The 24413-nt window shown below is 29.8% G+C and overlaps 3 protein-coding genes across 4 annotated transcripts; 1 reads left to right on the top strand and 2 right to left on the bottom strand.

Moving 5' to 3' along the window:
* Positions 1-708: 708 nt before the first annotated feature.
* Positions 709-3102, bottom strand: LOC111039399 (kynurenine formamidase-like). 2 transcript variants are annotated; one of them, XM_022322917.1, is made up of 3 exons: positions 2404-3102; positions 1423-1561; positions 709-1175 (listed from the first exon to the last, which is right to left on the bottom strand). In XM_022322917.1, exons 1-3 carry the CDS (start codon positions 2693-2695, stop codon positions 890-892), a joined length of 717 nt encoding a protein of 238 aa, XP_022178609.1. In that variant the 5' UTR covers positions 2696-3102; the 3' UTR covers positions 709-889. The 2 variants fall into 2 exon arrangements, with proteins under 2 accessions (XP_022178609.1, XP_022178607.1); XM_022322915.1 differs by having other exon boundaries at positions 1423-1618; positions 2404-3080.
* A 5873-nt stretch (positions 3103-8975) lies between these two features.
* On the top strand, positions 8976-17771 carry LOC111039325 (GATA zinc finger domain-containing protein 14-like). The gene is made up of 3 exons (XM_022322796.1): positions 8976-9199; positions 14125-14239; positions 15088-17771. The coding sequence occupies exons 1-3, from the start codon at positions 9161-9163 to the stop codon at positions 17613-17615; spliced, it is 2682 nt and encodes an 893-aa protein (XP_022178488.1). The 5' UTR covers positions 8976-9160; the 3' UTR covers positions 17616-17771.
* LOC111039326 (peptidyl-prolyl cis-trans isomerase cyp11) lies at positions 17770-22417 on the bottom strand. The gene is made up of 9 exons (XM_022322797.1): positions 22196-22417; positions 20883-21203; positions 20728-20815; positions 19875-19904; positions 19661-19806; positions 19465-19579; positions 19064-19409; positions 18864-18998; positions 17770-18799 (listed from the first exon to the last, which is right to left on the bottom strand). Exons 2-9 carry the CDS (start codon positions 21187-21189, stop codon positions 18320-18322), a joined length of 1647 nt encoding a protein of 548 aa, XP_022178489.1. The 5' UTR covers positions 21190-21203; positions 22196-22417; the 3' UTR covers positions 17770-18319.
* Between the last annotated feature and the right edge of the window lie 1996 nt (positions 22418-24413).

Below are 24413 nucleotides of genomic sequence, written 5' to 3'. Positions count from 1 at the left end.
TTTATCATTTTTTTTACCTATTTTTCAATGTATCACTTATTATGTAAATCATGTACAAATTAGAGGGTTAGAGACACAAAAAAACAGCAGTCCTAAAATCTAGAAAAATGGAAAATGTCCGTTTGAATTGAACCCCTCAATTTTTGATAAGCAATTTTAACACCTATCAAATTATATTATATATTTTTATTTAAATTTAATCAAGGTTGTGATACTTAAAACATTTTGCTTTGAACTTTTGAGTTGATATTATAAAAAGGTTATTACTTATTTTGAAATGTTTAGAAAGTAATTGAGCAAACATTAAACTTTAAGTCTTTAACTAAAAAAACTTAACAATTATCGAAAACTCGTTACGTACCTAGTAAATAAATACATTAGGGTTATTCTATTATAATTATTATCCAGAAAACAATAATAACGAAGACTTGGAAATTTGTCCAATTCATTCATGGTCCTTTTATTGTCAAATTTTTTTTCAGGTGTGCATAATTAATAATTACTATAAATTATAATCCAAATTTCTAGCCAATCTACCACTGCTTGTTAGGGAAGAAAATGATAATTTTAATACATTTTATATGAGAAAATACTTTCGCATATGCATTTAGTTAGTTCAAGTATAATATTGATAATGTCTTTACTGCAGGTATTGATAAAATCGTTGAGAAGTGATCGGTAATATAATGTATTTGAGTGACACCGGCATCAAATTGTTGTTATTTATTATTATTTTTAACAAATATACATCAAAATTTACCTAACTTGGAAGAAATTACGAAGACGACTTGTTATACGTCATTTTCCATTCGTAGCTAGATATGACTTATTTTGGTGTCTTGGTAACGATGAATAATGAATGATAGGCATGGGTCAAGTCAAGTTTAAATCACTTTTCAAATGTATTATTTGTAAAAGCTAATATCCGACATGGTCCACCAGTACCCCCAATAATCTTGATTGGCTGGATAATAAGTTTGAATCCTTTCGGTGGTAATGTTGTACCATTTAAAGCTACGTTTTCGAGATTATATAAGTTAGCTTTAGATAGAATTTTGTGCACATCAGATGACTTTGAAATGCCTGGATCAACGCTAGGACCATCTACTCCTATGCCGAATACTTTTTTGCAATCGACAATCCATTGTGCTGCTTCTTTAGATAATCCTGGAAAACTTAAAAACATAATAAAGATACGTATTAGTATATTACACTTAAAAAAAACTAATAACGCGCTATAAATTAGTAAAAATCAAGATCCATATAAATGTATAATAATGGATGTAATATTTACTAGTTTGTACATGTACAAATGTACAATATATTACCTATTAGGTTAGTTACATACAACGTTAATTTTTATGTTATGTCAAGTGTGAAAATAAATTATATACTGCTAATATTATTACCAAATACCATTACCTTAATAATGATCGCTCGGTAACATTATTATAGTATAGTTGACGATTGCCAAACTTATGAGCCCATCCGAAATTGACTAATATCACACAACGGTGTGGAAGTGGACCATTGTCGTGTTCCCATTTCTTCAAATTATCGACTGTAAGTAAAAAGTCACTATTTCCATTGACTTCATGACTGACATTTAGATGCACACCTAATTTTTACATTCAAACGTATTTAAAATAATTTATTAGTGGTACGATTTCTATCAGTTTTTGTAAAATGTTTGAATAAAAAAAACATTGCACCAAGAAATATTCAAAAATACCATACAATTGTTAAAATTGTTCCATTGAAAATAATAATATTATAATTTTGTAGACCGTATTTTTATCATTCGGAATATCATGTAAAACTTTTTTTTTCAAAATTGGCTCAATTTTGATTTTTGGCTGAATGTCATCAATTTTAATATTTTACTTAGGTACGTATTCAAAAATCGGGCTCACCGAAAGTATAAAACCGAATTATAGCTCCATGTACAAATTTAATAATTTTATGTTTTTATTATTATGTCACTTGAAAGTTTAAATAGTTTGAAAAGTTATAAAAATATAGAAACAAACAAATATAAGTGTTAATTTCATAATATTTTAACAACCTTTTAGATTAAAGTTAAGTCATTTCAATGTTGTTTGAGTTGAATTTTGACATTGGACAATCTTCGTCTTTTGGGATAATAATTCATATTTTCAGAGCATAAACATATGGTTCTTGGAACCACACGTAATCTGTTAAAAACGAAAACTACTCACATCCGGTAACTAATTACGACGATAAAAAAATGTTTGTTATAGTTTAAGATGATGAAAATAAGATCAAATATTGCCTTTTTAAAAATGATGAAAATCTTTTTAATCAATTCATTTTTGGATTGTCTTATTAATACCCATGAATTTGTATATTAAAATATTGTATCTATATATTATTTTAACTTACCCTCAACTACCATACGTTCCAATGGAATTTCATCCAATTTCCATCCTTCCTGATAAAAGTGATAAGGTGCATCTAAATGAGTGCCACAATGTTCGGACACTGAAAAGCTCTGTGTTGAATACCATCCATTAGGACCTGTGCCTCTTCTTTCTCCAAATATTTCGAACCGTTGCGTTGCGGTCCAACAAGTGGTAGATTGATTTTGATAACCATGACATAAATCAATCACAATACAGTTAGCTTCCCTTACCACCAAAATCGCCAGAATAAAATTCCAAACATATAAATACATGATGTGTTTATCAATAAGATAACGAATTACTTGATTTATTAATAATATAAATATCTATATGACTTTACGAACAGTAAGAACTTTAGTTAGTATATTATATGAGTAGTGTGTAGGAAACTATACTAATTGCTCATACCTTGATGACTTGTAGTATTATAACTTAAGTTATAAGTATAGTTGAATATCTATAAACTAAATAGAGATTAATAAACTACAATATTAACTAATAAGTTAATATTGTTTCTGATTTATCAGTCTAATTTTATTAGTATGAGGTTACAGGTTACTAATATTAAATAATATTAAACATTAATATTTAATTCATAGTTGGTGTATTATATTAACCGGTAATAGTCTGATTGCAATAGTACATTGTACATATCATTATAAAAAACACTTAGGTAAATAAATAACCAAATAAACTTTTTATGAAATTATTCAAAATTTTACCAAATATAAACGGTGTTTAAGTAAAAAAAATATCTCTTAAAATCAAAACTATAATTTGTTACATGTAAAAGGTAAGTATTACAAAAATGACATGCAGTTAATATTAAGGATGTATGTAATTACAAGATTTTTGAAAAACCAAACTAAAATTTGAGTACCTAGGTAACCCAAAATTATAGTATTTAAAATAGTATTTGATACTTTGAATGATTGATACAGATAAGTAATTATACAAATGCATATTATGAGTACCTTCACTGTATAATATGTACTTTGTTGCCGATGTCTTTTTTGATCAATAAAAAAAAAAAATGTACTTATATCTTTATAGGTATTTTTTAAAACACACAATCTATAGACACAGTGCCGTAGAGAGAGAAACCGGGGCCCACTGTTTAGTCAAACTTGCCTAACTTTGTCAAATTTCCGGGACCTCTTAAAAATTCGGTGGGGGATCCTCTAATTTTTTGGTTAGGCCTGTCTATAAAATGGGAATTATCATGACTACCTATGAAAATCTTAAATAAATTGTATTCATCATCAATATTATTAATATTACAATAAGAATATAAAACTGTTGACACTTAATTATGCATGTTTCTGTTTTTCAACTATACAAGCAAATTATATAATTATATGTTCCTTACATCTACAATAACATCTAAAACTAAAACATTATAGGTATAGAGTACAGACTATAATATAGAAGTGTTCAGTGTCCACAGTCCACAGTCCTCAGTGGCTCAGTCTACACTGGTGAAGAGTGATGGTAGAATCTTGCGCTTTGTTCAGAGAAAAATGATATCTAGAACAAATGTTTAATTCTGCCACTAACTGTGAATTATATGAATTTACATTCAACATTTCTTAATAAAATAAAAAAATGAGAGATCATAGGTCAACCAGAATTTGAATAAGATAATAGATATACATTATATACACAGTCTTCTTTACATACTAAGGAATGAGGATAGTATCTAATATATTAAATACTAAATACTTTGTGAATCTTATATTGCACAACGAATTATAATTATCGAGCTCATATCCATTTTACAAAGCATTTTAGTATAATAGTCTATCTATTATCTTTATTCCTTAGAATGTAAAGAAGAATAACTAAGGAAGTTTTCGTTCAAATTTCGATTACAATACGTCAAAAAATTCCAAAAATCAAAATTTGAATATATGCATAATTTAAGCATAAAAATGGGGTGAGCATGCTTAAAAAATTAGTTTGTATATATATATACATATTATGCATATTAATTATATGTATTAGGTGTATCGTGTATAGCAAACTATACCGAATCTTGTGGAGTTTGTGTTTGTCACCAAAGCTAAATTTAATAGAAAATATAATATATTACTGAATATTAGATATGTGAACTCATGCCCCCCCTCCCCCCACGAACATGTTCAGTGGAGCCCATTATCTTCTTGAAGAATAAATAAAACAAAAATATATACATTGCCGGATGAGCCGCCTTGTTTTTCGGTTACCTCTTGGGTAAACCAATTAACGCGATGGCTGTCGTAAATCTTAAATAACAAGAATTTAAGACAACTCTCGACTGTTATTAAATATTTGTGTTTATTATATAATTACATGTATTAACTTAAGAATTTGGCGTAAAACATATAATATGGATTTGAGTTTAAAATATGTTGCAAAAATACAAGTTCAAGCCTATAAAGTATAGGTGCCAAGTTCTTATAGGGTTTATCAGGATTCAGGGGCGTTTCTCGGGGGGGAGTAGGTTGTTCAACCAACTTCGGTCACTTGACAAATATATAATATGTACTTGGTACTTACTACTTACACGTATAATTTTAATTTTAATTCATAATGTATATTGATTATATTATATTAAAAAAGTTGAATCACTCCCCCCATTCGAAATTTCTAAGCAAGCCTCTTGGTACTATTATATACTTGCTATTACCTAATATATTATATGTACATACATTTACATTATATTTCTATATCTATAAAATATACAGGGTCTTGTTCTTGCATAATTACTATTTTATTCATAAATCTACCAGAAATACGCTTAGATAATAGTAGCAGCTTGCAAAAACGATCTTCTAAATCTAAACTATAGACCATAGTTGTAATGCACTATTACTAAGAATTTTAAAGAGTACTATATTATACGGTCCATGAAAAAGGTCATTTCGTAAACGTTAGAAAAGAAGCCTTCGAAATAATAGCATCACATTCTCACAAAAAAAAAAAAACTGAAATTAACACGTGTGTGGCAACTCACTTTCAAGTTTCAACCAGCCGAGGTTGAATTAATTTACACTATTCTAAACGTTAAAATGTCCCTATATTTTGTGTGAATAAATTTCCATAGATTTTCAATCAAACTTTAAATATGTAAATACATACAAATCACAAATATGAGCAGAGTGTAGTCATCAATACGTCATTGATAAAACAGTATAGGTACCTATGTACATTTGATTCACCGACTGGTTATGAACTTATGTGTACAATCCAGATACATAGTCATTATTGTGTGAAAATTATATAATAAAATGTAGGTACCTATAATTTGTATTTAGTAATAATTTTATATTTTTATCACCATAAGCGGGAAATTTAGAATAATTTACTCGTCATTTTGCTACTATTATAAAGTTATTATTTTTAGATAGACAATAATGCTGTTAACCTATACGACTAATGACTATACAGGTTTAGTGAGTATTTAGGTACGTACTGGCTAGGTACTGGAAATATAAAGGTCGAGTAAACAATAAAATTAAAAATCACACTGTTTGGAAAACCAATCACATGGTCGTTTAGAAAATAATACTAATCCATCACTTATGCATTTAAATTTAAAATCCTTTTTCGTATCTATACTATCTAATATCTCCACTCTTCAATGTTCATTGTTCACTTACAAGGTAAGTTACCAATTAGAAATATACCCATAAATTTATGAAATACGAATGATAGTGGCTTTATTATATAGATTATTTTTTAAATGGTGTCGGTAATAGGTATTTAAATGCTTATATTGTTTATTAATTGAATTGTTATAAATATTTAATGTTCACTATGCCTACGTCATGAAATGACTTTCGCTATTACTTAAACAATACGTACAATATACATGAATGAAGCTTTGGTGTTAAAAATATTGTAATCTTTAGATCCTTATATATATATATCGTATGTATTGGTGTTAATAACTACAAGGCCAATAAACATTATACATGTATAGTACCTATGACTATAATAGAAGACTTACAGTTAAGTCATTGTTTATGATTATGTTGAGTAATATTATAATTCATAGGTAGGTACCAATATATATAATATTTATAGCAGTTGACGTACACACTTACAGTTGTCTATTAGCAGCAAACTGTAGAGGGTTGAGAATTGTGATACTGCATTTGAAAGCGTTGATAAACCGTCGCAAAAAAAGTAATTTTTATTTTTTTATTTAAGCTACCAATATAAAATTATTAAAAAAGTAATTTATTGACGGAAACACTTACGAAATAAATAAGTAGGTAATATTTATTTTTTAATCGTATAAACCTATACAATAGCTACATATAGCCCATTTGGCTGCTGTTTTTCCCAAATTGCTCTATTTGTACGTAGGTAAAGGTAATTCCTAAAATACTCTTGTTTTTGAAAACACAAATTTCTTTCCACTTTATACAAACTGTCTCAAAAGAGATGTGGTTCAAAATGTGTTGGTATTTATGCTAAGAAAATTATACAATTGGCGTTGTACAAAAAATTCATATATCTACGTTTTATAATTTATAAATCATAAATTGAAAATGGGTTGGGTTTTTTAAAATTTGTATTCAAAGTAAATTTAAAAAACATAATCATTCAATTAGTACATTTTGTCTGCAGCCTTGTACGTTTAGTGACTTAATTATAAATGCTAACATAAACGGTGAAAATTTTAAGTGTCTTCGATTAGTTAGTTATTTTATTAATTATTAGTTGCATAAAAAAAACTTAATCAATTTTGTCAAAAATGTCAGTCTTTTCTTTAATTTTTTTTTCGTTTTCCCCACGCCTTTGACAATTAGGTACAGAGAATTTTCAACTTTGACCAAAAGTACTAATTATAGATTCACTTTCCCATCAAAAAATTAGTGCTGAAGTTGAAGATCGAAGTATTATTTCTACTACAAAAATCGATTGCACAGAAAAAAAACACTCGTCATTGTAAAATTTGTACATTGATCTCTCCGCTCAGCATCTAAAATATGTGACTACGCAATTAGTATGCACTGGCCACTGATCTATGGGCTGCGAGTGTTTAATAGAGAATGAATCTATTTGACAATTTTTGATTATTCTAGGTATGCTATTTTATTGATAAGTAGTTAATAGTTTTGTGGAGTACCTAGTTAGTAGGGCTTGGTAATTCATAGTTTTTGTTATTAAAATAAAATAATATTTGGTTTTTAAATTTCTTCTTCAAATTTCTTCATCTTTATATTAGGTATATGAAAAGTTATAGTTGATACAGACGTTAATCGAATTCGACGAATTTTCGTTTCCAAGCAGTGATTTTAACTTGCATTTTCCTTTATCGGCATTCATATATGTACCTGTAGAATATACCTAATGGCTAATAAAGTAATACCTATATGGCTTCATATATACATAACAAATACATCGATGTTTATAAGTAGGTACCTATCTAACCTGACTGCAGCATCGGATGTCTCCTAGTCTTCTATATAGATACCTACACTCCTAGATATACTTTAAAAACATATATACATCATAAACATTATATATATACAGTTCTCTATTCGCAGTCCTTCACGCGGGGGCGTTAAGGTCCATTCGTATATTGTATGTATAAATATGTATACCCATACAGTCTTATATAGATCCGTGACCTGATTCGTGGCCCCAGCGCGCATATAATATTATGTATATAGTGACATAAATTTATTCCGTCGTGTGCGCATTGTCCATAGACATCGTAGCAGCGATTGTGAAGATTGCGCAGAAAACTAAATGCGCGCTCTGATGTCACTCTATATTTATTATTATATATCGTGTGCGGTATAGTTATAGCTGGTACATTACGTACCGACTGCTGCTGCCTACTCCAGATTTATCTGCAACTATACACATAATAATTAATAGGTATATAGTGGCAAAATATATAATAGAAATTGTGTAGATATGTATATAGCGCGTGTACATATTATATATATTTATTAATCGCGTGTGTACACAATCGAAATACACAGTACACGCGTGGTTCAAGGGCAGTTTATGTAGCTCATACCTCACAACAACAATAATAATATTATTATAATATTGTTGTACATTATTGTTTATTATTATTATTATTATTATTATTATTATCATCATCATTACTGTTGCAGCATGTATATATATATATATATATATAACAGTACTTATACCGGTTTTTCTTCGTTTTTCGTGAAAAGGGAAAGGGAAGGTATTTTTTATATGCACACCTATGTAATATATTGTATACTGTATAGGTACAAATCCAAAACTTAATTATATTATTATATTGCACCAACCAATGCTCCGCGGGAGAAAAAAAAACGCTGTATAGTACAATATATGATGTATATAGGCATATGATGAACACGTTGGGGGTGCCTCGCTCGGTCTCTCGCACACGCTCACATAATATATGAACGACACACACACACACACTGTGCAGAGACAGCGTTTGTGTGTGTCTGTTTATTGTGTATTATTTGTATATACATGTATATAAATTCGTGTCTTACAGAAAACGATACATATATAACACACACATATATAACACACATATATATATATATATAAGCACCCGATATTCCTCAACTAGTCTCAATAACAGAATGGCAAGTGACGCGACACCCAGACGCTCGTCGTGTTATCTTGTATAAGAAAATTAAATCGCATACCTATACGCATATTATATAGGTACTGCCATTAAATATTTGACCGGTCGGTCTTTTGCAACAGTCGCCGTTACAAAAATGGACTTGCGATTGAATTTCGTCTTCAACATTTTAACAGTGAGTGATTATTTAAAGATATTATTATTGTATGTGTAGTGTTCGATTTCAAATTTGTGCAATAGATATGATTACATATTGTAGAATACAGGCACAACTATTCCACAAATGTTTTGGGTGCTAAAATTATTGAAGGCTTAGGATACAAATTATCTTATTACTTTATTCACAGTATACTTTTATTAATAATATTAATAAATTAGACAAACAAAAGATTAATAATAAGTAGTTTGGTGGGTGCCTACACCTAAATATATATATATTAAAGCAATTCTACTTCAGTTGAAAATTTTAAAGTCATATCTTAAGTTTATAATTGTTTTTGTAAAAAGTTTTAAAACCATTCGTATGCCATATTAGAGAAATCAGTGTATAGGGGTTTATAGCCTATAGGTTGGATCCACACGAGACCCTCCCTGAAAGTTCTAACTATAGATCTTAACCCCTTTATATAGGCCCTTTCAAAGTTACAAATATATAATTCCCAAAAATTCTCATCATTTTAAAATGTAGGTACTTTTAATAATTTTTAAATCAAAATGCTTTACAAAAGAATATTTTGAGCTGAAAATTAAATTCGTACGATTTTACAAACTTATCATCAGTTATTTAAAGTATGGTCAATGAAAACGAGCATCCTTACGAGCAGTTTATCAGCCGTCATCCAAGTTGTGCCAACCGTTGTTTCGTTGAAAATACCTAATAATATACCATTTTTAACTACCTACCTAATTTTTTTTTTTTTTTTTTTTTACAAGAAATATACAATCTATACAGATAAGCACAATAAGTATATGTGAGATAGGGGTAACAAAGCATTAAGGGGTTACGTGAGTAAGAAGCCACCCAGCGGTAGTACTTAGCTTGTTTATTATGTGATTATTATAACTTATTAGGATTAGGTTAGATGATCAGGGTCATTTGCTTTAATTAGTTGGTATCCAGGTATGAAGATATGTGTATATTTAGTGAAGTGTGTTTCTGTGATAAGGGCGATGTCGATACGTTTATCATATAATACATTTTGTAAAATATTTACATGGTTTTTAAGACCATTAGCATTAAATTGTAAAACTAGGAGGGACTTATTTGTAGCAGAATTATTCATTTTTTTTTGTCAATAAGCTTGAGATTACCTGAGTAAGTAGTGAGATTAATGGATTGATGAGAGTTTTAAGCTCGCTTACAAAGCTTGCCATTAGCGAATTAATATCGGGAGTAGGCAGAGGAATATTAGATTGTGGATGTTGACCTTGAGTTGCCTGAGCATACGTTTGAGGTTGGCTAGGAGGAGGATTGTTGGAAGTGGTATTGCGTGGGTGGCTATCTTGTACATTGTTAGGCTTATGACTAGAGTTTACATGTAATTTTTGATTATTTAGGTTGGTTTTCTTACGTTGCTGGAGGTTTTTGTAAACTGTGCATCCCCTGTAGTTTGCAGGGTGGTTACCTGTGCAGAGGGCGCATCGCATTGGGTCTTGACGTGAATTTGGACAGGCAGATGAAGAATGGTCATCACCGCACCGGACACAACGAGGACTATATCCGCAGTAGGCTTTGGTATGACCATAAGCTTGACAGTTCTGGCATTGACTAATAATTTTAGGCTTGTGAGGTTCTTCTATTTTTATTTTTGTGTGCAATAAGGATTCAAGTTTAAAAATCTCATTTGAGTGATCTGTTGGCTCGAGGTCGACAAAAAATAATGGCAGGGGTATTTTGCTAATTCTGTGAATAACCTGCGTAACTTGTCTGACTTCATATAAGCGAAGTTCGAGTTCACTTTTGATCATTTCCGTTGGAGTGGATGGGTGCAAGTTACGAATAACTATACGCATGGGTTTATCTTCTTTTAGCTGGAATGTATGGAATTCAGCTTCCGCATCTCTTAAGTAGTGAACTAGTGTTCTATACGCTCCTGGATTGGTAGTTTGGATTTTTAAATGATCAGCCGTTGACTTGCAGATAAAATTATCGACACCTATTAATTCAATTAGTTTTGTACAAACACCAGGGAAGTCTTCTACGCCTCGTATGAAAATTGGAGGGGGTGGTTTAGAGTAAGTGAGAACTGGATCTGGATCAGCAATTGACTGTTTTTCCTGTGCAGTAGTTTCAAAAGTTTCTTCTGTAGATTCCGGTGGTTTTAATACATCAAATCGGTTAGGAGTCGCGAATAGTTTTTTGCTTACATGTTGAAGTAGATTTGGTGACGATGGTTCTGAACTGGACGTACTAGAGTGATTGCGTTTATCACTATTAACAGGTGTCTTCGGTGACCTGGGTTTAGGATTTGCATTTGAGGTCTTGTTATTAAGATTTGCATTATTTGTATTATTATGATTACGGCTGGTCATATTTAAATGTTTAACTGTAGAATGATAAGTTTTCACGGACTGCGAAGTCGATTAATTACGCCGAGTAGCGTATATTATTATAATATTATTATAATATTAATTATTATCGTAATCGCGTGGACAAAGGTCACCGCCGCGGCGATGCCTCGTAGTGAGATTAGGTATATTATATAACCATGCACTAAATACGTATACTTAGTAAACTTAAATCTATTTCCACAAATAAAGGCTGGTTTTGGCAGCTGGTAGACACTGGGGTCAGCAATTACACTAAGAACTGAGTCGTTTGATATAAAGAACGAAAAATTCCGACAAGTTTGAGCGACATTACATTAAACAAACGCGGAGGCATGAAAAACGTGTGCATTCAGCTTGGCTGTCCGCGCGTGACTGACCTACCTAATTAAAGATGATATTTTTTCAACTGAACTTAAAAAGAGCAAAATAATTAATTTCCCTTTATAAGGTATATACCTACTATAATAATACTATGTAAAATAAATGTAATTGATACATTTTTCAAAAATTGTTTAATCGTCTAACAAGGAGCAGCTCCTAAAATAGGTACCTTGATTTGCGCACAACATACTTAGATTAAATTTTATTCTTTGAATGACTTTATTTTATTCATTGGCATTATATTACTCGAAATTGGCTAATTTGATAAACACGCTTACTAATTTTATACCACACCCAATTTTAATGGTCAACTAGATCAAAATTGAAATATGAATATTAATAATAAAAATTATTTATATAATATTATTTATTATAATTTAGTACCTATACATACCTTTTTTTCAATTTATTTCTTACCTACCAATCAATTGTTATAATTTAAACCTTGAAATTGCTGTTGTTAAAAACGGGTTTATACTAACAACTTGAGAAGATGATAACTTCTTGGATGATTTGAAAACTGCAAATTTCCGAGGAGATCTACAAAAATATTTATGAACATCTACTAAAGTTAAATTGTTCAAAATAGATTCAACAACCTTTATCTTTTATAAATATTGAGAAGGATTTGACGAAAAAATAAATAATCAGGGCATAGTTGATGGTTTTTCAAATAAAAACCTATACATTGGACAGAAATAAACATGTTCTGAGTATTTATGTACCTATATTAAACTAAAGTTAAATTCAAATAAATTAAAATTTTTGACTTATAAGTTATAACAAAGAACAACATTTTTAAAATTTTTAAATATTATGACAGTAGATATACCTACGTACTATGTTTTTTTTGCTTCTTTTGTACCCACTACCCAGCTGTAAAATTATTATGATATTGTAATTTCGATACGAAGATCGTTCTGAACCCAAATAATCCGTCAATAAATAGGATAGGTAATAGTTGCATCTAAACAGTTTCGACCCAAATGCCGTAGAATGCACGGTAAACTGCGTAAACATACGAGCATGACGATGGAACAATGATAGGGTGGACTATATAGTTCCAAACCACATCCAAGAAAACGAAAAATGTCAAATTGCTTTTATTTTTCCAATTACATACTTTAATTGATAGGATAGATGTATATTTAGTATGATAATTATTAATTTCTGTAGCTCTAAATGGTTTTCTCACTTCAATTATTATTATTACTATTTTTGATCCTTAAGAAAATCCTGGCTGCTCCACTACTATATTACCACTATTTTATTGATTCAAAAAGATAGTAGATAATCTGATAATACATATTCAATGAAAATCAACGATATAGTAGTTTTTATTTTAATAACATTTTAAGGGTTGTACATGCCAATGAATAAAAACCTGGAATAGTTAAATTACATAAACAATTTAAAATTCATACCTATAATTACCTACAGTTTGAAAATTTAATAAAACCATAATATAAATTATAGCTGCAATATAATAATATTAAATTATGAAATTTTTTTTAAAACTATTTACCAAAGACTACTTACTACTTACTTGTAAATTGTAATAGGCACCATAATTATATGAATTGTACGGTAGGTATGTGCCTACTATAGGTAGATTACCTTTATATTATAATTATATTATGGAATATCTTACCATAGGTATTGTTGTATGTATGTACCATGATGACTAATGAGTATAGTTCAGTTATGATATTATAATAAATTATTAATGTTATAGCAAAAGGGACTTTAGGCTTATAGTAGTTAGAATAATTGTTAGTACGAGACACTAGGACACAAATACCTAGGCTAGGTTACACTAACACCGATCTATATTATATCAAATTAATAACTATTTTAAGTTATAAATTACAACATATTATATTTGTATCAAATTAACTATTTTTTTCAATTAGATAATATCTATTATGTATTTTTTAATTGAAAACATACCATCGTAGAATGTAGTATTATTGTTGTTGAAAATAATTAGTCATTTTGTCGGCACATCAAAACAAAAAATCGCAAATGACATTGAGAAATCTGAATTTAAAGTAAATTAACAATTAGTTCATGAACCCCTGACTTTAACACAAAAAAATGCATTATCATTATTTATTAATACTATCACACTAATAATATTAAACAATTGCTTAACTGTGTTTGCCTTAGGTGCTGCTAATTCAAGTCGTGTTTTCTAAATGCGATTTGAAAACCAAAACTTATAATTATTTCACCAAATCCTATTTGGATGGATTTCAAAGAAAAGAAAGACAAGCACCAATAGGTAAAGTAATAACTAATATTTTATATTGGTATAAAAACGGCTTAAACGCATACATATTAGGTGTGCTTATATTACTATACATATTATATTTTAATCTATAATTTGGAGCTGATAGTAATGAAGCAATAATTGTGAATTAGTAATTTATTAATATATGGATTGTCTGTCTCCTACTCCCGTCATCGTTTCAACTGGTATGAAATTTATTGTAGGTGTAGAAATTATTGTAAATCACGGATGTTTAGATCATACTATAGTAGCAAGTATAGACTACATCTATGTAGTAAATACAAAGGCAGTTTTACTCTAAGGGTTTTCAGAATTTCTGACTTAAATGTACTTACCCAGGTAGCGCCATTAATGTCTGCAAAGTACGAAAATTGTCGTACCCAACCGGCCAACCCTTCGGCAGTCACCAGAGGATGCTCTTCGGGACCGTTAAAAAGTTGCTCGTTTCTAATCATCTTTATCTTAGTCCGTTATTGTAGGTACTAGCTAAAAGGCCAGTGGCGAACGCAGAGGGGGGTTTTAGGGGCTTACCCCCCTCCGAAATGAATGTAGGTAATACAGTGTGAAGAGTATGACATTTATGAATATTTTAAATTTTTTTCAGCCCCCGCTTCCCGAAATTTTATCCTGCGTTCGCCCCTGCACAAAGCACTAGGTACCTAATGAGATTCATATGCATTCCTACAATTATGAATTTCAAAATGAAATGAAGTTACTCTTGTAGGAAATAATAACTTACAAATAAGCTTTATTTTGGAGGTATCTCTTTTTATGCAAATTTCAAATTTTGGAATTTATTACTTTAATTTACAATAATTGCCAATGTTATGCCTTTATAGATCCATCCCGTATGTATTTGCCACCAAAGATTGATTCTGTCGCATCTAGTGGTTTTGGAGGACAAATAGACGTGTCAAATAATTTTGGTGGAAATAACAATGGTTATGGAGAAGTTGAAAACGTCCAGGAGACATTTGCAAAAAGTCCAACAACAGATTTTAGTAGCTATGGTCTATCGACAAAAACCACTGACGGTGATGCGAGCGAAGTCCAGTCGACTCTAGGATCATTATATGATACCAGTACTTATATGTCAAATGGACCCGTTGGGTCATCATTAGACCAGAGCAATGGTCATCCTAATACGTCACCAGGAGGAAATAATTTTGGACAATTTTCAAATAAGAATAGTGATTATATTAGTGCTGTAAATTTACCAGGAACTAACAATAACTATGGTAGTTCATTGGGTACAACATCGATACCAACTAATAATGGTGTTGCTGCGCCAACCGCAACGGCGGAAGGTTACGGACAAAACGAGCTATTGAATACTGCCCAAAATCAAGGTCCGACTAAATATAATTACAATAGACCAACGGCAGCCAGTCAATTTGGTCAGAATCCAAGCACAGGTGGTTATCAGCATAGCCAACAAAGTACAGTTGAGAACACAGCAGGCGGTTATGGTAACGTAGATTTTATTTCATCAAAAGATTCGTTGCAAGATAATAATCGAATTGGTGGTCAGAACGGTCAAGGAAATAACGGAAATGTTGGTTCAAACAGAGGTCAACCATTTTCTATAGATAACAGTGGTTATGCTAACACAGCAACCAACTCGTACGGCCAAAAATATACAAGTGGTGAATATAGTCAAATTGAGAATGGAAATAAGCCTAACACACAGTTTAGCATAGAAAAGAGCATAGATATCTCAAACAATCCGTCCTCTATTGGTTCAGTAGGATTTCCAAGTTCAGTCCTAAACTTTCAAAAAGAAAATAATCCAAAAAGTAAAAGTACAACGCAGTCCAACAACGATATCAGTGGTGGAAATTATGGACAAAATAAGTTTCCCGATGACCTTGGTTTCCAAGCTGGAGGATATAACAAAGTGTCGTATTTCGGATATGGACAATACCCTAGTGAATCAAGTCAAGGTGTCTCAGCAACAACTCAATCGTATGGACAAAATGATTTTGTAAAACCAAACATCAATTCCAAGGATTTACCTTACTCTGGAGGATCTTTTAATCAACCGTTGCCAATTAATAGTGGATTTGAACAAGGTCCAAATAACGAGTACAATCAAAAGGTTTCAGGAATAAATAAAAACCAAGTTGGTGGTACTTCCATTGTTGACTCTCAAAGTCTCAATTCTATAGGAACCAGTAATGGAGTACAGTCATCAGGGGTAACATATCAGAATTTGTACAGCCCAAGTTCACTGGGGGTTCAAAGTTTCAATCAGGGACAGGGTTCTTTGAATTACGAGAATGGGTTTGATTTAAATCCACAAAATCAATTACAGAGTTCTAACAATTTTGAACAGTCGGGATCGCATTCAATTGGAAATAAAGAAAACTATGGTCAGATTTCTTCAGCGTATAAAGGATTTAATCAAGATCAACAAAACAATCAGCTACCCAATAGCTACGGACCGCCACCAGGACCTTCTCAATCGTTCATAAATGGAAGAAATCCCGCCCAAAGTCAATCGAATGATGGATATAACCAAGGTAGACCATCAAATGGCCCTAACAGTTTGGATCAAAGCCGTCCAAGTACGCCACAAGTATCAAACAACTATAGTAATTTTGAATATAGACCATCGTCTCTTAGTGGAAATGATTATGAGCAAAGTGGTTCAGTTCCACCCTTAAGTGGTAGATACCATCAAGGAAGTTCGTCAAACGAATTGAATGGTTTTGGACAAAACAGACAGGACATATCACAGGGAGGTAGATTAAATAACTATGGTCCAACAGGATCTCAGACATTACCTACAACTAGAAACAGCTTTACTCAAAATTCACCTACAAATGGAGCTCACCCTCAAGAAGCAAACCAAGGATCAACATTTTACGGAGAAAACGGTGTTAAGCCTAATTCTGTAAATAGAGAAAATATAGCTACAACTCAGTTAGGTTATAATCAAAATGGTTTGGCCTCACAGAGTTCTGGTCAGGAAAGTTCCAGTTCACCTCCAGGTTACGGACAAGGAACGAGGCCTTGCACTTCCAAAAATGGTGGAGATATTGGCCAAGGCAAAACAAGTACACTATCGCCAGCAGACCCTAGTTATGGAATTCGAAACCAAAAAAAACATTCTACGTTAGTTCCGAAAGGACAATTTCAAAATTCTAACTTACCAAGTTCAGGAAAGGGAGTACAAGACGTCTCTTCCAATGCTAACAATAATAGTAATAATTTTGGAGAACCAGGTTATAATTCATTTTCAAATTTTGCACCAGGAAATCAGCCCAACCAACCTATTGACCCAGGAACTAATAACTGTGATACGAGTAAACGTGGTGATGGCATGAATGAAGCAGTTTTCTCACCTATAAATACTGGTTACTAACAAATATTTCAAGTTTTTGTTACCTACTTTAAATAATAATTTAGTTATACTTGATAAATGCATATATTTTTTTGTAACATAAAACTATGAAGGTTAATTTTGACAATTTGTTTTCTATATTTTTTCTTATAATAAAACAATATATTATAATTCATATTGGCGATGCTTTGATTAATGTATTTGTTGATAATAATTATAAATCAAGGAACTGAATAATGAAAAAGAAATTTATACAATGAAAAACAGTAAGCTATGAATAGAACATAAAATAAAAAATTATTACAAACATTTTTTAAATTACTTACATGTTTCATTCTAAAAATTGTATCCAAGAGTTCCTGTTATTTTAAAAACTAAACAAATATAATGTAGGTTTTACAGTAAACACACTATGTTTATAGTGATTACACTATGATTAGGTTTATATTTTATGGATTTTAGATTTATTTAGTCAATTTTTTATGTTTAAGAAGTCGGTACAATTTTATGTTATCAATCTTACATTATGCACTTTATAATAACATTATGTACCTACTGCATTACATACTTTTATTTTCTAAAATTTATCTTATTATTCAGTAGCAAATTATCTTAAATATAATAAACGGTATTTAATTGACAATAAAAATAAAAATAATATTAAAAATAAAGTTCAATTAGCTACTTGAGAATTTTATAAAATAGCAGAAAATATTTGTGAGGATTTAATCTTTAACTTCAGGTGATAAACTAAAACTATTTTCATTCCGGACTTTTTTTTTATTTTTACGATCTTCCGAAGAACTAGAGCTTGATCTGCGATGGTTCTTCTTTTTCTTTTCAAAATGTTCTCTATCTCTAGAACGATTTCTTGGTTTTCCTTGTGTAAATCTATTGTTATGCCTATCATCTTTACGATACCTATTTCCATCTCTTTGCACTCGATCTCGACGAAAACTGTCATCATTACGACGTTTTGGTGAGCGGCTCCTCGAACGTCTATCAAACTTCTTGTCCATTTTTTGAATTTTTTCTCTATTTTCTCCTTTACTTTTTTTCTTAATATCACTTAAACGTTGGTCTGTTCTTTTGTGATCATGGTTATCTGAACCATTTTTCATGTTGCGATCACGTATTATTTGAAATACATCTTCAATTTTAGCCATCATGTCAATTTGGATTTTATCATTTTGTTCCTCAGAACCCTATAAAAATTAGATTAAAATTAAATGCAATAAAACCTTTTTTTAATTAAAAAGGTTTATTTACCTTAGGAGGGGATCCTGGAGGTGTTTGTCCATTTTTACCTTTCTCGCGTTTTTCTTTTTCTTCATGTCTCTTTTTTCTGGCCTCTTCACGTCTTTTAATTTCTTCTTCTTTTTCTTTACGTTCAATCTCCATTTTCTAAAATTATATTAAATAATTATGACTTTGACAATTAATATTGAAATAATAAATTTTTTACTTACTTCAAATTCATTGAAAGTTATCATTTTTTTTTGTTCTTGTCTCCAATGGGGTGGAGTGTAACTTCTAGAACGACTACGAGATGGGGTTCGGAATCTGAGAGTTCCACGACCTTTAACAATCCGGCCAGATTTTGTAACACCGCGTATTCTGTTTCTTTTCTTTGATCTATCATCATTATCGCTTTGAGGTTTCATAAGAAACATAGATGAAGGACCACCTCGAGACAAAAATCTATTAGGTGGTCCAGCTGGTATTTCTTCCGGGTCAATATTAGAAACAGATACAAGAGGGTGTAGCTGACCTTCTGCTTCAGCATCATCATCTTCCTCTTTTGAACGATCCAATCTAGAACAAATAAATTAAATTAAATTTAGAATATAATAAAACTATACAATCATACTTCTTTTCTGTTCTTTTTTTTGATTCTTTTTCCTTCTTCTTTTTTTTTCGTTTTCTTTTTTTGTCATCATCTGATCCTGAACTTGTTTCACTATCAGATGCACTTTTCACGGATTCTATTATATTAATACATACAACAACATGATCATTTTTAAATATATTTTGTTATTATGAAAAAAAACAATCAATAAACATACGTTTAATTTTAGACTTCAAAATAAGCTCTCCACATTTCACCACCTTTGCATCCTGAAGTGGGCGTGAATTTTTGTCAACTCCGAGTTCTTCTATCTGCATAACAACCGGCTGGCCAGAAACCACTCTTCCAAATACCACGTGTATACTATTTTAAAATAATTTATTAATACTTTAATCATAATATTTATAATTGGCTAACAGAATTTCACTTACCCATCTAGGTGAGGAGTTGGTTGTGTTGTTCTACAACAAACACATGACATACGACCAAAATTTTATTAGGCTATTCTGACATACTGATCCCATCAACACATTTTCAAATTACAAAATCAAAATTACATTAGTAAACATCTATTATTTTTCCTAGAGTGGACGATCTATGAAGTGAATAATATAAATGTTCATATTTATGTCACTAACAATTAATTTTTTTAATTTCAATTTTTAGTTGAAGAAAAATGTATAAACTACATAAGAAATAAACGGTTTGGTTTCTACTTTATATTTTTTTTTAATATATTCAAACATAATCTTTGCCAAATTTATAGGTACTATTAGTTTTCACATTAAAATTATTTCAGTTTGTTGAACATTTATAATTGAAAATGATAAGTTTAGGTTTTAAAAGTTGAACAACTTTTAAAAATTTGAAACAAGAAAAAATTGCTTTAAAATTAGAAAAAAAATGTAATTGGATGAAAATATAGAAGCTGATAATTCTTACTAGTTTCAAACCTTTTAAAAAATATTGAACTATTTCAAATTATTACCAACAATTAAATGTTTACCAAATATAATAATAATTATGTTTTAATAATAACTTATATAATTATTATTAATGATTAACTATCAACTGTTTTCAATGTTTAAATGTGTGTGACATACATTCTACTATACCCATAGGTATAGAAAATTAAATACATTTTAACAATTATAATTATCATTTTCACATTTTCACTTCCTGAAATGTTTTAATAATTATTTATTCATAAGCGATTAATTATAATTTGTAATCATATGACAAATATGTCACAAAAAGTTTTAATATATATTTCTTAAGACTTACATAAAAAATTGAGAACCATTTGTATCTGGTCCCCGATTAGCCATTGAAAGTAAAAAAGGTTGGTCATGTTTCAAATCAAAGTTTTCATCTAGAAACGGAAATAAAACATGCTATATAACAATTCTTAATACATTTATATTACTTTAAATGCATACCCGGAAAAGTTCCTCCAAATATAGATTCACCACCTGTACCATTTCCAGTTGAAAAATCTCCACATTGTACCATGAACGATTTTACAACTCGATGAAAAATTACACCTTGGAAATGCAAAGGTTTACCAGTAGTTTTACCCAAACCTTTTTCACCTGTACACAATGCTCGGAAATTTTCACAAGTCAGTGGGCAAAAATCATCGAACAGTTCAAACACAATACGACCCAAAAGAATGTTATCAACAGCTACATCCATAAAACACCTAGGGCGAACATGTGTTTTAACTAATTCAGTGTCAACCCCCATTTTGAGTACTAAACCTGAAAAAAAAATCAAGATTATCTAACAACTAAATATAATTATTTACAGTAGGTTAACAATTTGAATTTAAATATGATAATGATACAACATTTATTTTATCTTTTTTGATACAATTTTAATTATAACCTTGTGACACACGGAATAAAAATGATATATATTGTGAAATAGAACAATATAGAAATGTGTTTTTAAGTCCTGGACATTTTTTTATAATTAGGAATATGCTGGGGAATATGTTAAAAGCAAAAAAAAAAAACATTTTTGTAACTGCTTAAGAGTAAATGTAAGTAATTATAATAACTGTAAGCCAATAATTGTATAGGTTATCTATAGTAGGTATAAAAATATTATAAAAAAAAAGTATTTTAAATATTATTTATTTTCTAACTTTTTACTGTACACCACTTAAAAACATATTAGTAAGAAATGGTTAAACTAATAGACTAGATTCAACCAAATTTAATACTACTGTAGTACTGTCATTAATCTAAAGCGAGATTTAAATAATGAATATCTACCTATTTAAAAATTAAATACTAAACTGATTAATGAAAATGTTTTTTTTCTTCTAACAGATAATTACCATAACAAATTATAATCAAATTTTATTAAAATAATAACAGTTAAATACAGACAATACCGCCAAACTGTGTAAACAAGTCACAGGCAACCCGCAGCCTAACCCGTGCAACAAATAAGAGTTGTTTGAGAAAACTCAATAGATACCGACCAATTGGCAACAATGAAAGCAACAAAAACTACTGAACAACAAACGCACGATCATTGAACAATACGATTTACGCAAAAACTCAATAACAAAATACATTAGTATTTAATATCCAGACGCGCGTAAACCGAATAGATGGGGGAAAATTACAATTATTATTATATGTATTACTGTTAACGTCTTTCCAAAAATGTAGGTTTGCATCATGTACGGCTACTATGACGACGAGATTCGACGAATAAAGAAACGATGGCAAATACTTACACGATGTGCTGGTGATTCTAAAATCCAAATAATTTGTAATTCTTCGTGTGTTACAATCTAGAATAAGTTGATCCTTGATACTATAGACTTATATTCGACTAAGACGGTTGGAAATGATAATTGTAAATAATCAAAAAATGAATAGTAACACAGAGGCGACAACACGTTCCAAAAAGAAAACACGGACATAGGTACACGAGTGACATGGTCCCGAACAGCGGGCCTTTTTATCAAAGAAAAACAATAACGGGTCTAATACTAGTGTCCCAAACGACATAGAGTCACGACATCCAGTCACGACACACATTTATGCTATTGTAACAACTTACGAGAACAGTGGGGAGTTCTAAATTTATAATTGTCAAGTCTTTTCCCCGGCGAATAAAATTTAATTGACATTTTAGAATCATAAAACCTAAAAAATTCAAATTTAAAATGCCTATAATTAACTCAAAACGAGTCAAAATATGCTGAACATTTCATCATTTACAGAAAATAATAAAATATGAATTTGATGAAAATTTAAAATACCTACCGGCTACCGTAAATAGTTTTTGGATCGTAACAAAATACAAAAATCGTTATAAGAGAATTTGTTAATCTTTAGGTGAATATCCAATGTTTAACTTCAGACGTTCATAAAAAAATAAAAAATTATTGTGAATTTACGCTCAACTTTTTTTTAGTATCCACTAATACCAACTTATGAGGAACGTTGCATTACATTTTCAATTTTTCTGACCGAGCGAATATTTTTTTTCGACATAGTTAAAAAAACTCAACATTTTCTTATGCCTATAAATAGCTAAAAAAGAATTGCAAAATTTCAATATTTGCTCTTCAGCTTGTATGGTGCATAGAAATTGTTGTTATACATTTTCAGTGCTACGGTTATTTTGTTTAGTTACACAAAAAAACAAAACCGATTTTTTCGAATAGGTAGTACCTACTGGTGGAAAAACACTTCATTGCTTCGCTCAGAATCTAAATTTATGAATACTTATAAATATTATTTTACTCATTGCTTGTCTAGTAGTATAATATATATGGTTCTACTATTTTCTTGCCATTTACTAGATTTTTACACTCATTGGCCTATCAGGATCGTCCTTTTGTATACCAGATAATCTTAATTATAGTAATTACAAATTTACCTCATTGTCTTTTATACACTAAAAGATAAAATTGTTTGTATAATAACTTTTAATCATACGTTTGTTTAATAATTATTGTTAGTTGCACATTTTGTAGAAAGTAATACATGACTAATAATGCTAATTAGTTATATTAGTTATTAGATAAAGTAGGTAATATTAATATTCTACATTTGCCAATTTAATTTATGACTACGTTAACAAAAGTCAAAAATAATATCATCTTAATAAATTTTTCCGCAGACGAAAATTTAACAATATAATGTAACTATTGGTAATAGGTGATTATTTGTTTAAATAATACATAATTCTGTCTTTAAGATGTTTAGGTTGGATGTGTGGTATGGATGGAGTAAATGTGTTTATGGAACATTCAACATAAAATATTATTACATAACATTTAAATATTTAATACAAGTTGATTACTTTTAAACTAGTCAAGAATTAATAAACAATTTAATATATTAGAAATTGTTGAACTTCATTATGTTAAAACCTAGGTAAAATTAATCAACGTGAAATACAAATAGTGAATCTTATAATTTATTCAAAAACTGCTTTAGTAATATATTAAGCCATAATGATTAATTGCTAAATAAAGAAATTAATCAAATTAAAAATAAAATGTATGAACACACCACGGTTATGAGTAAAACAAATGATGAACATTTAACAAAATATATGAGCATAACAATTGTATTAAACTGTATTTCTGCATAACTGTAATGTGTGAAAAAATTTTATTATTTTATTAATATATATTTAAACTCAATATATCGTTGTGACTTGTGAGCATAAATTAGTTAAATAATTTTTTTATGATTTACCTTTATAGCATAAAAAGTTCAATTAAATGGTAAAAAAAATGTAGTTCAATTGTTGAGTTTATTTAACAATTATTAATATTATCGATTTCAATACAAACATCAAATTTTTAATATTTAATTGTTGTATACATGAATTATATAATAGTAATAATATAATATATTATTTATATAAAATATAAAACAGAGATGTTTATAAGATTTAGCTTTAGCAAAATTTGTAATCTATAAAATAAAAAT

This window comes from Myzus persicae, unplaced genomic scaffold (assembly GCF_001856785.1).
Source record: "Myzus persicae strain clone G006 unplaced genomic scaffold, MPER_G0061.0, whole genome shotgun sequence".
NCBI classification, from domain to species: domain Eukaryota; kingdom Metazoa; phylum Arthropoda; class Insecta; order Hemiptera; family Aphididae; genus Myzus; species Myzus persicae.
The sequence above is the reverse complement of the archived record's forward strand: the minus strand, read 5'-3'. Positions and strand labels throughout refer to the sequence as shown.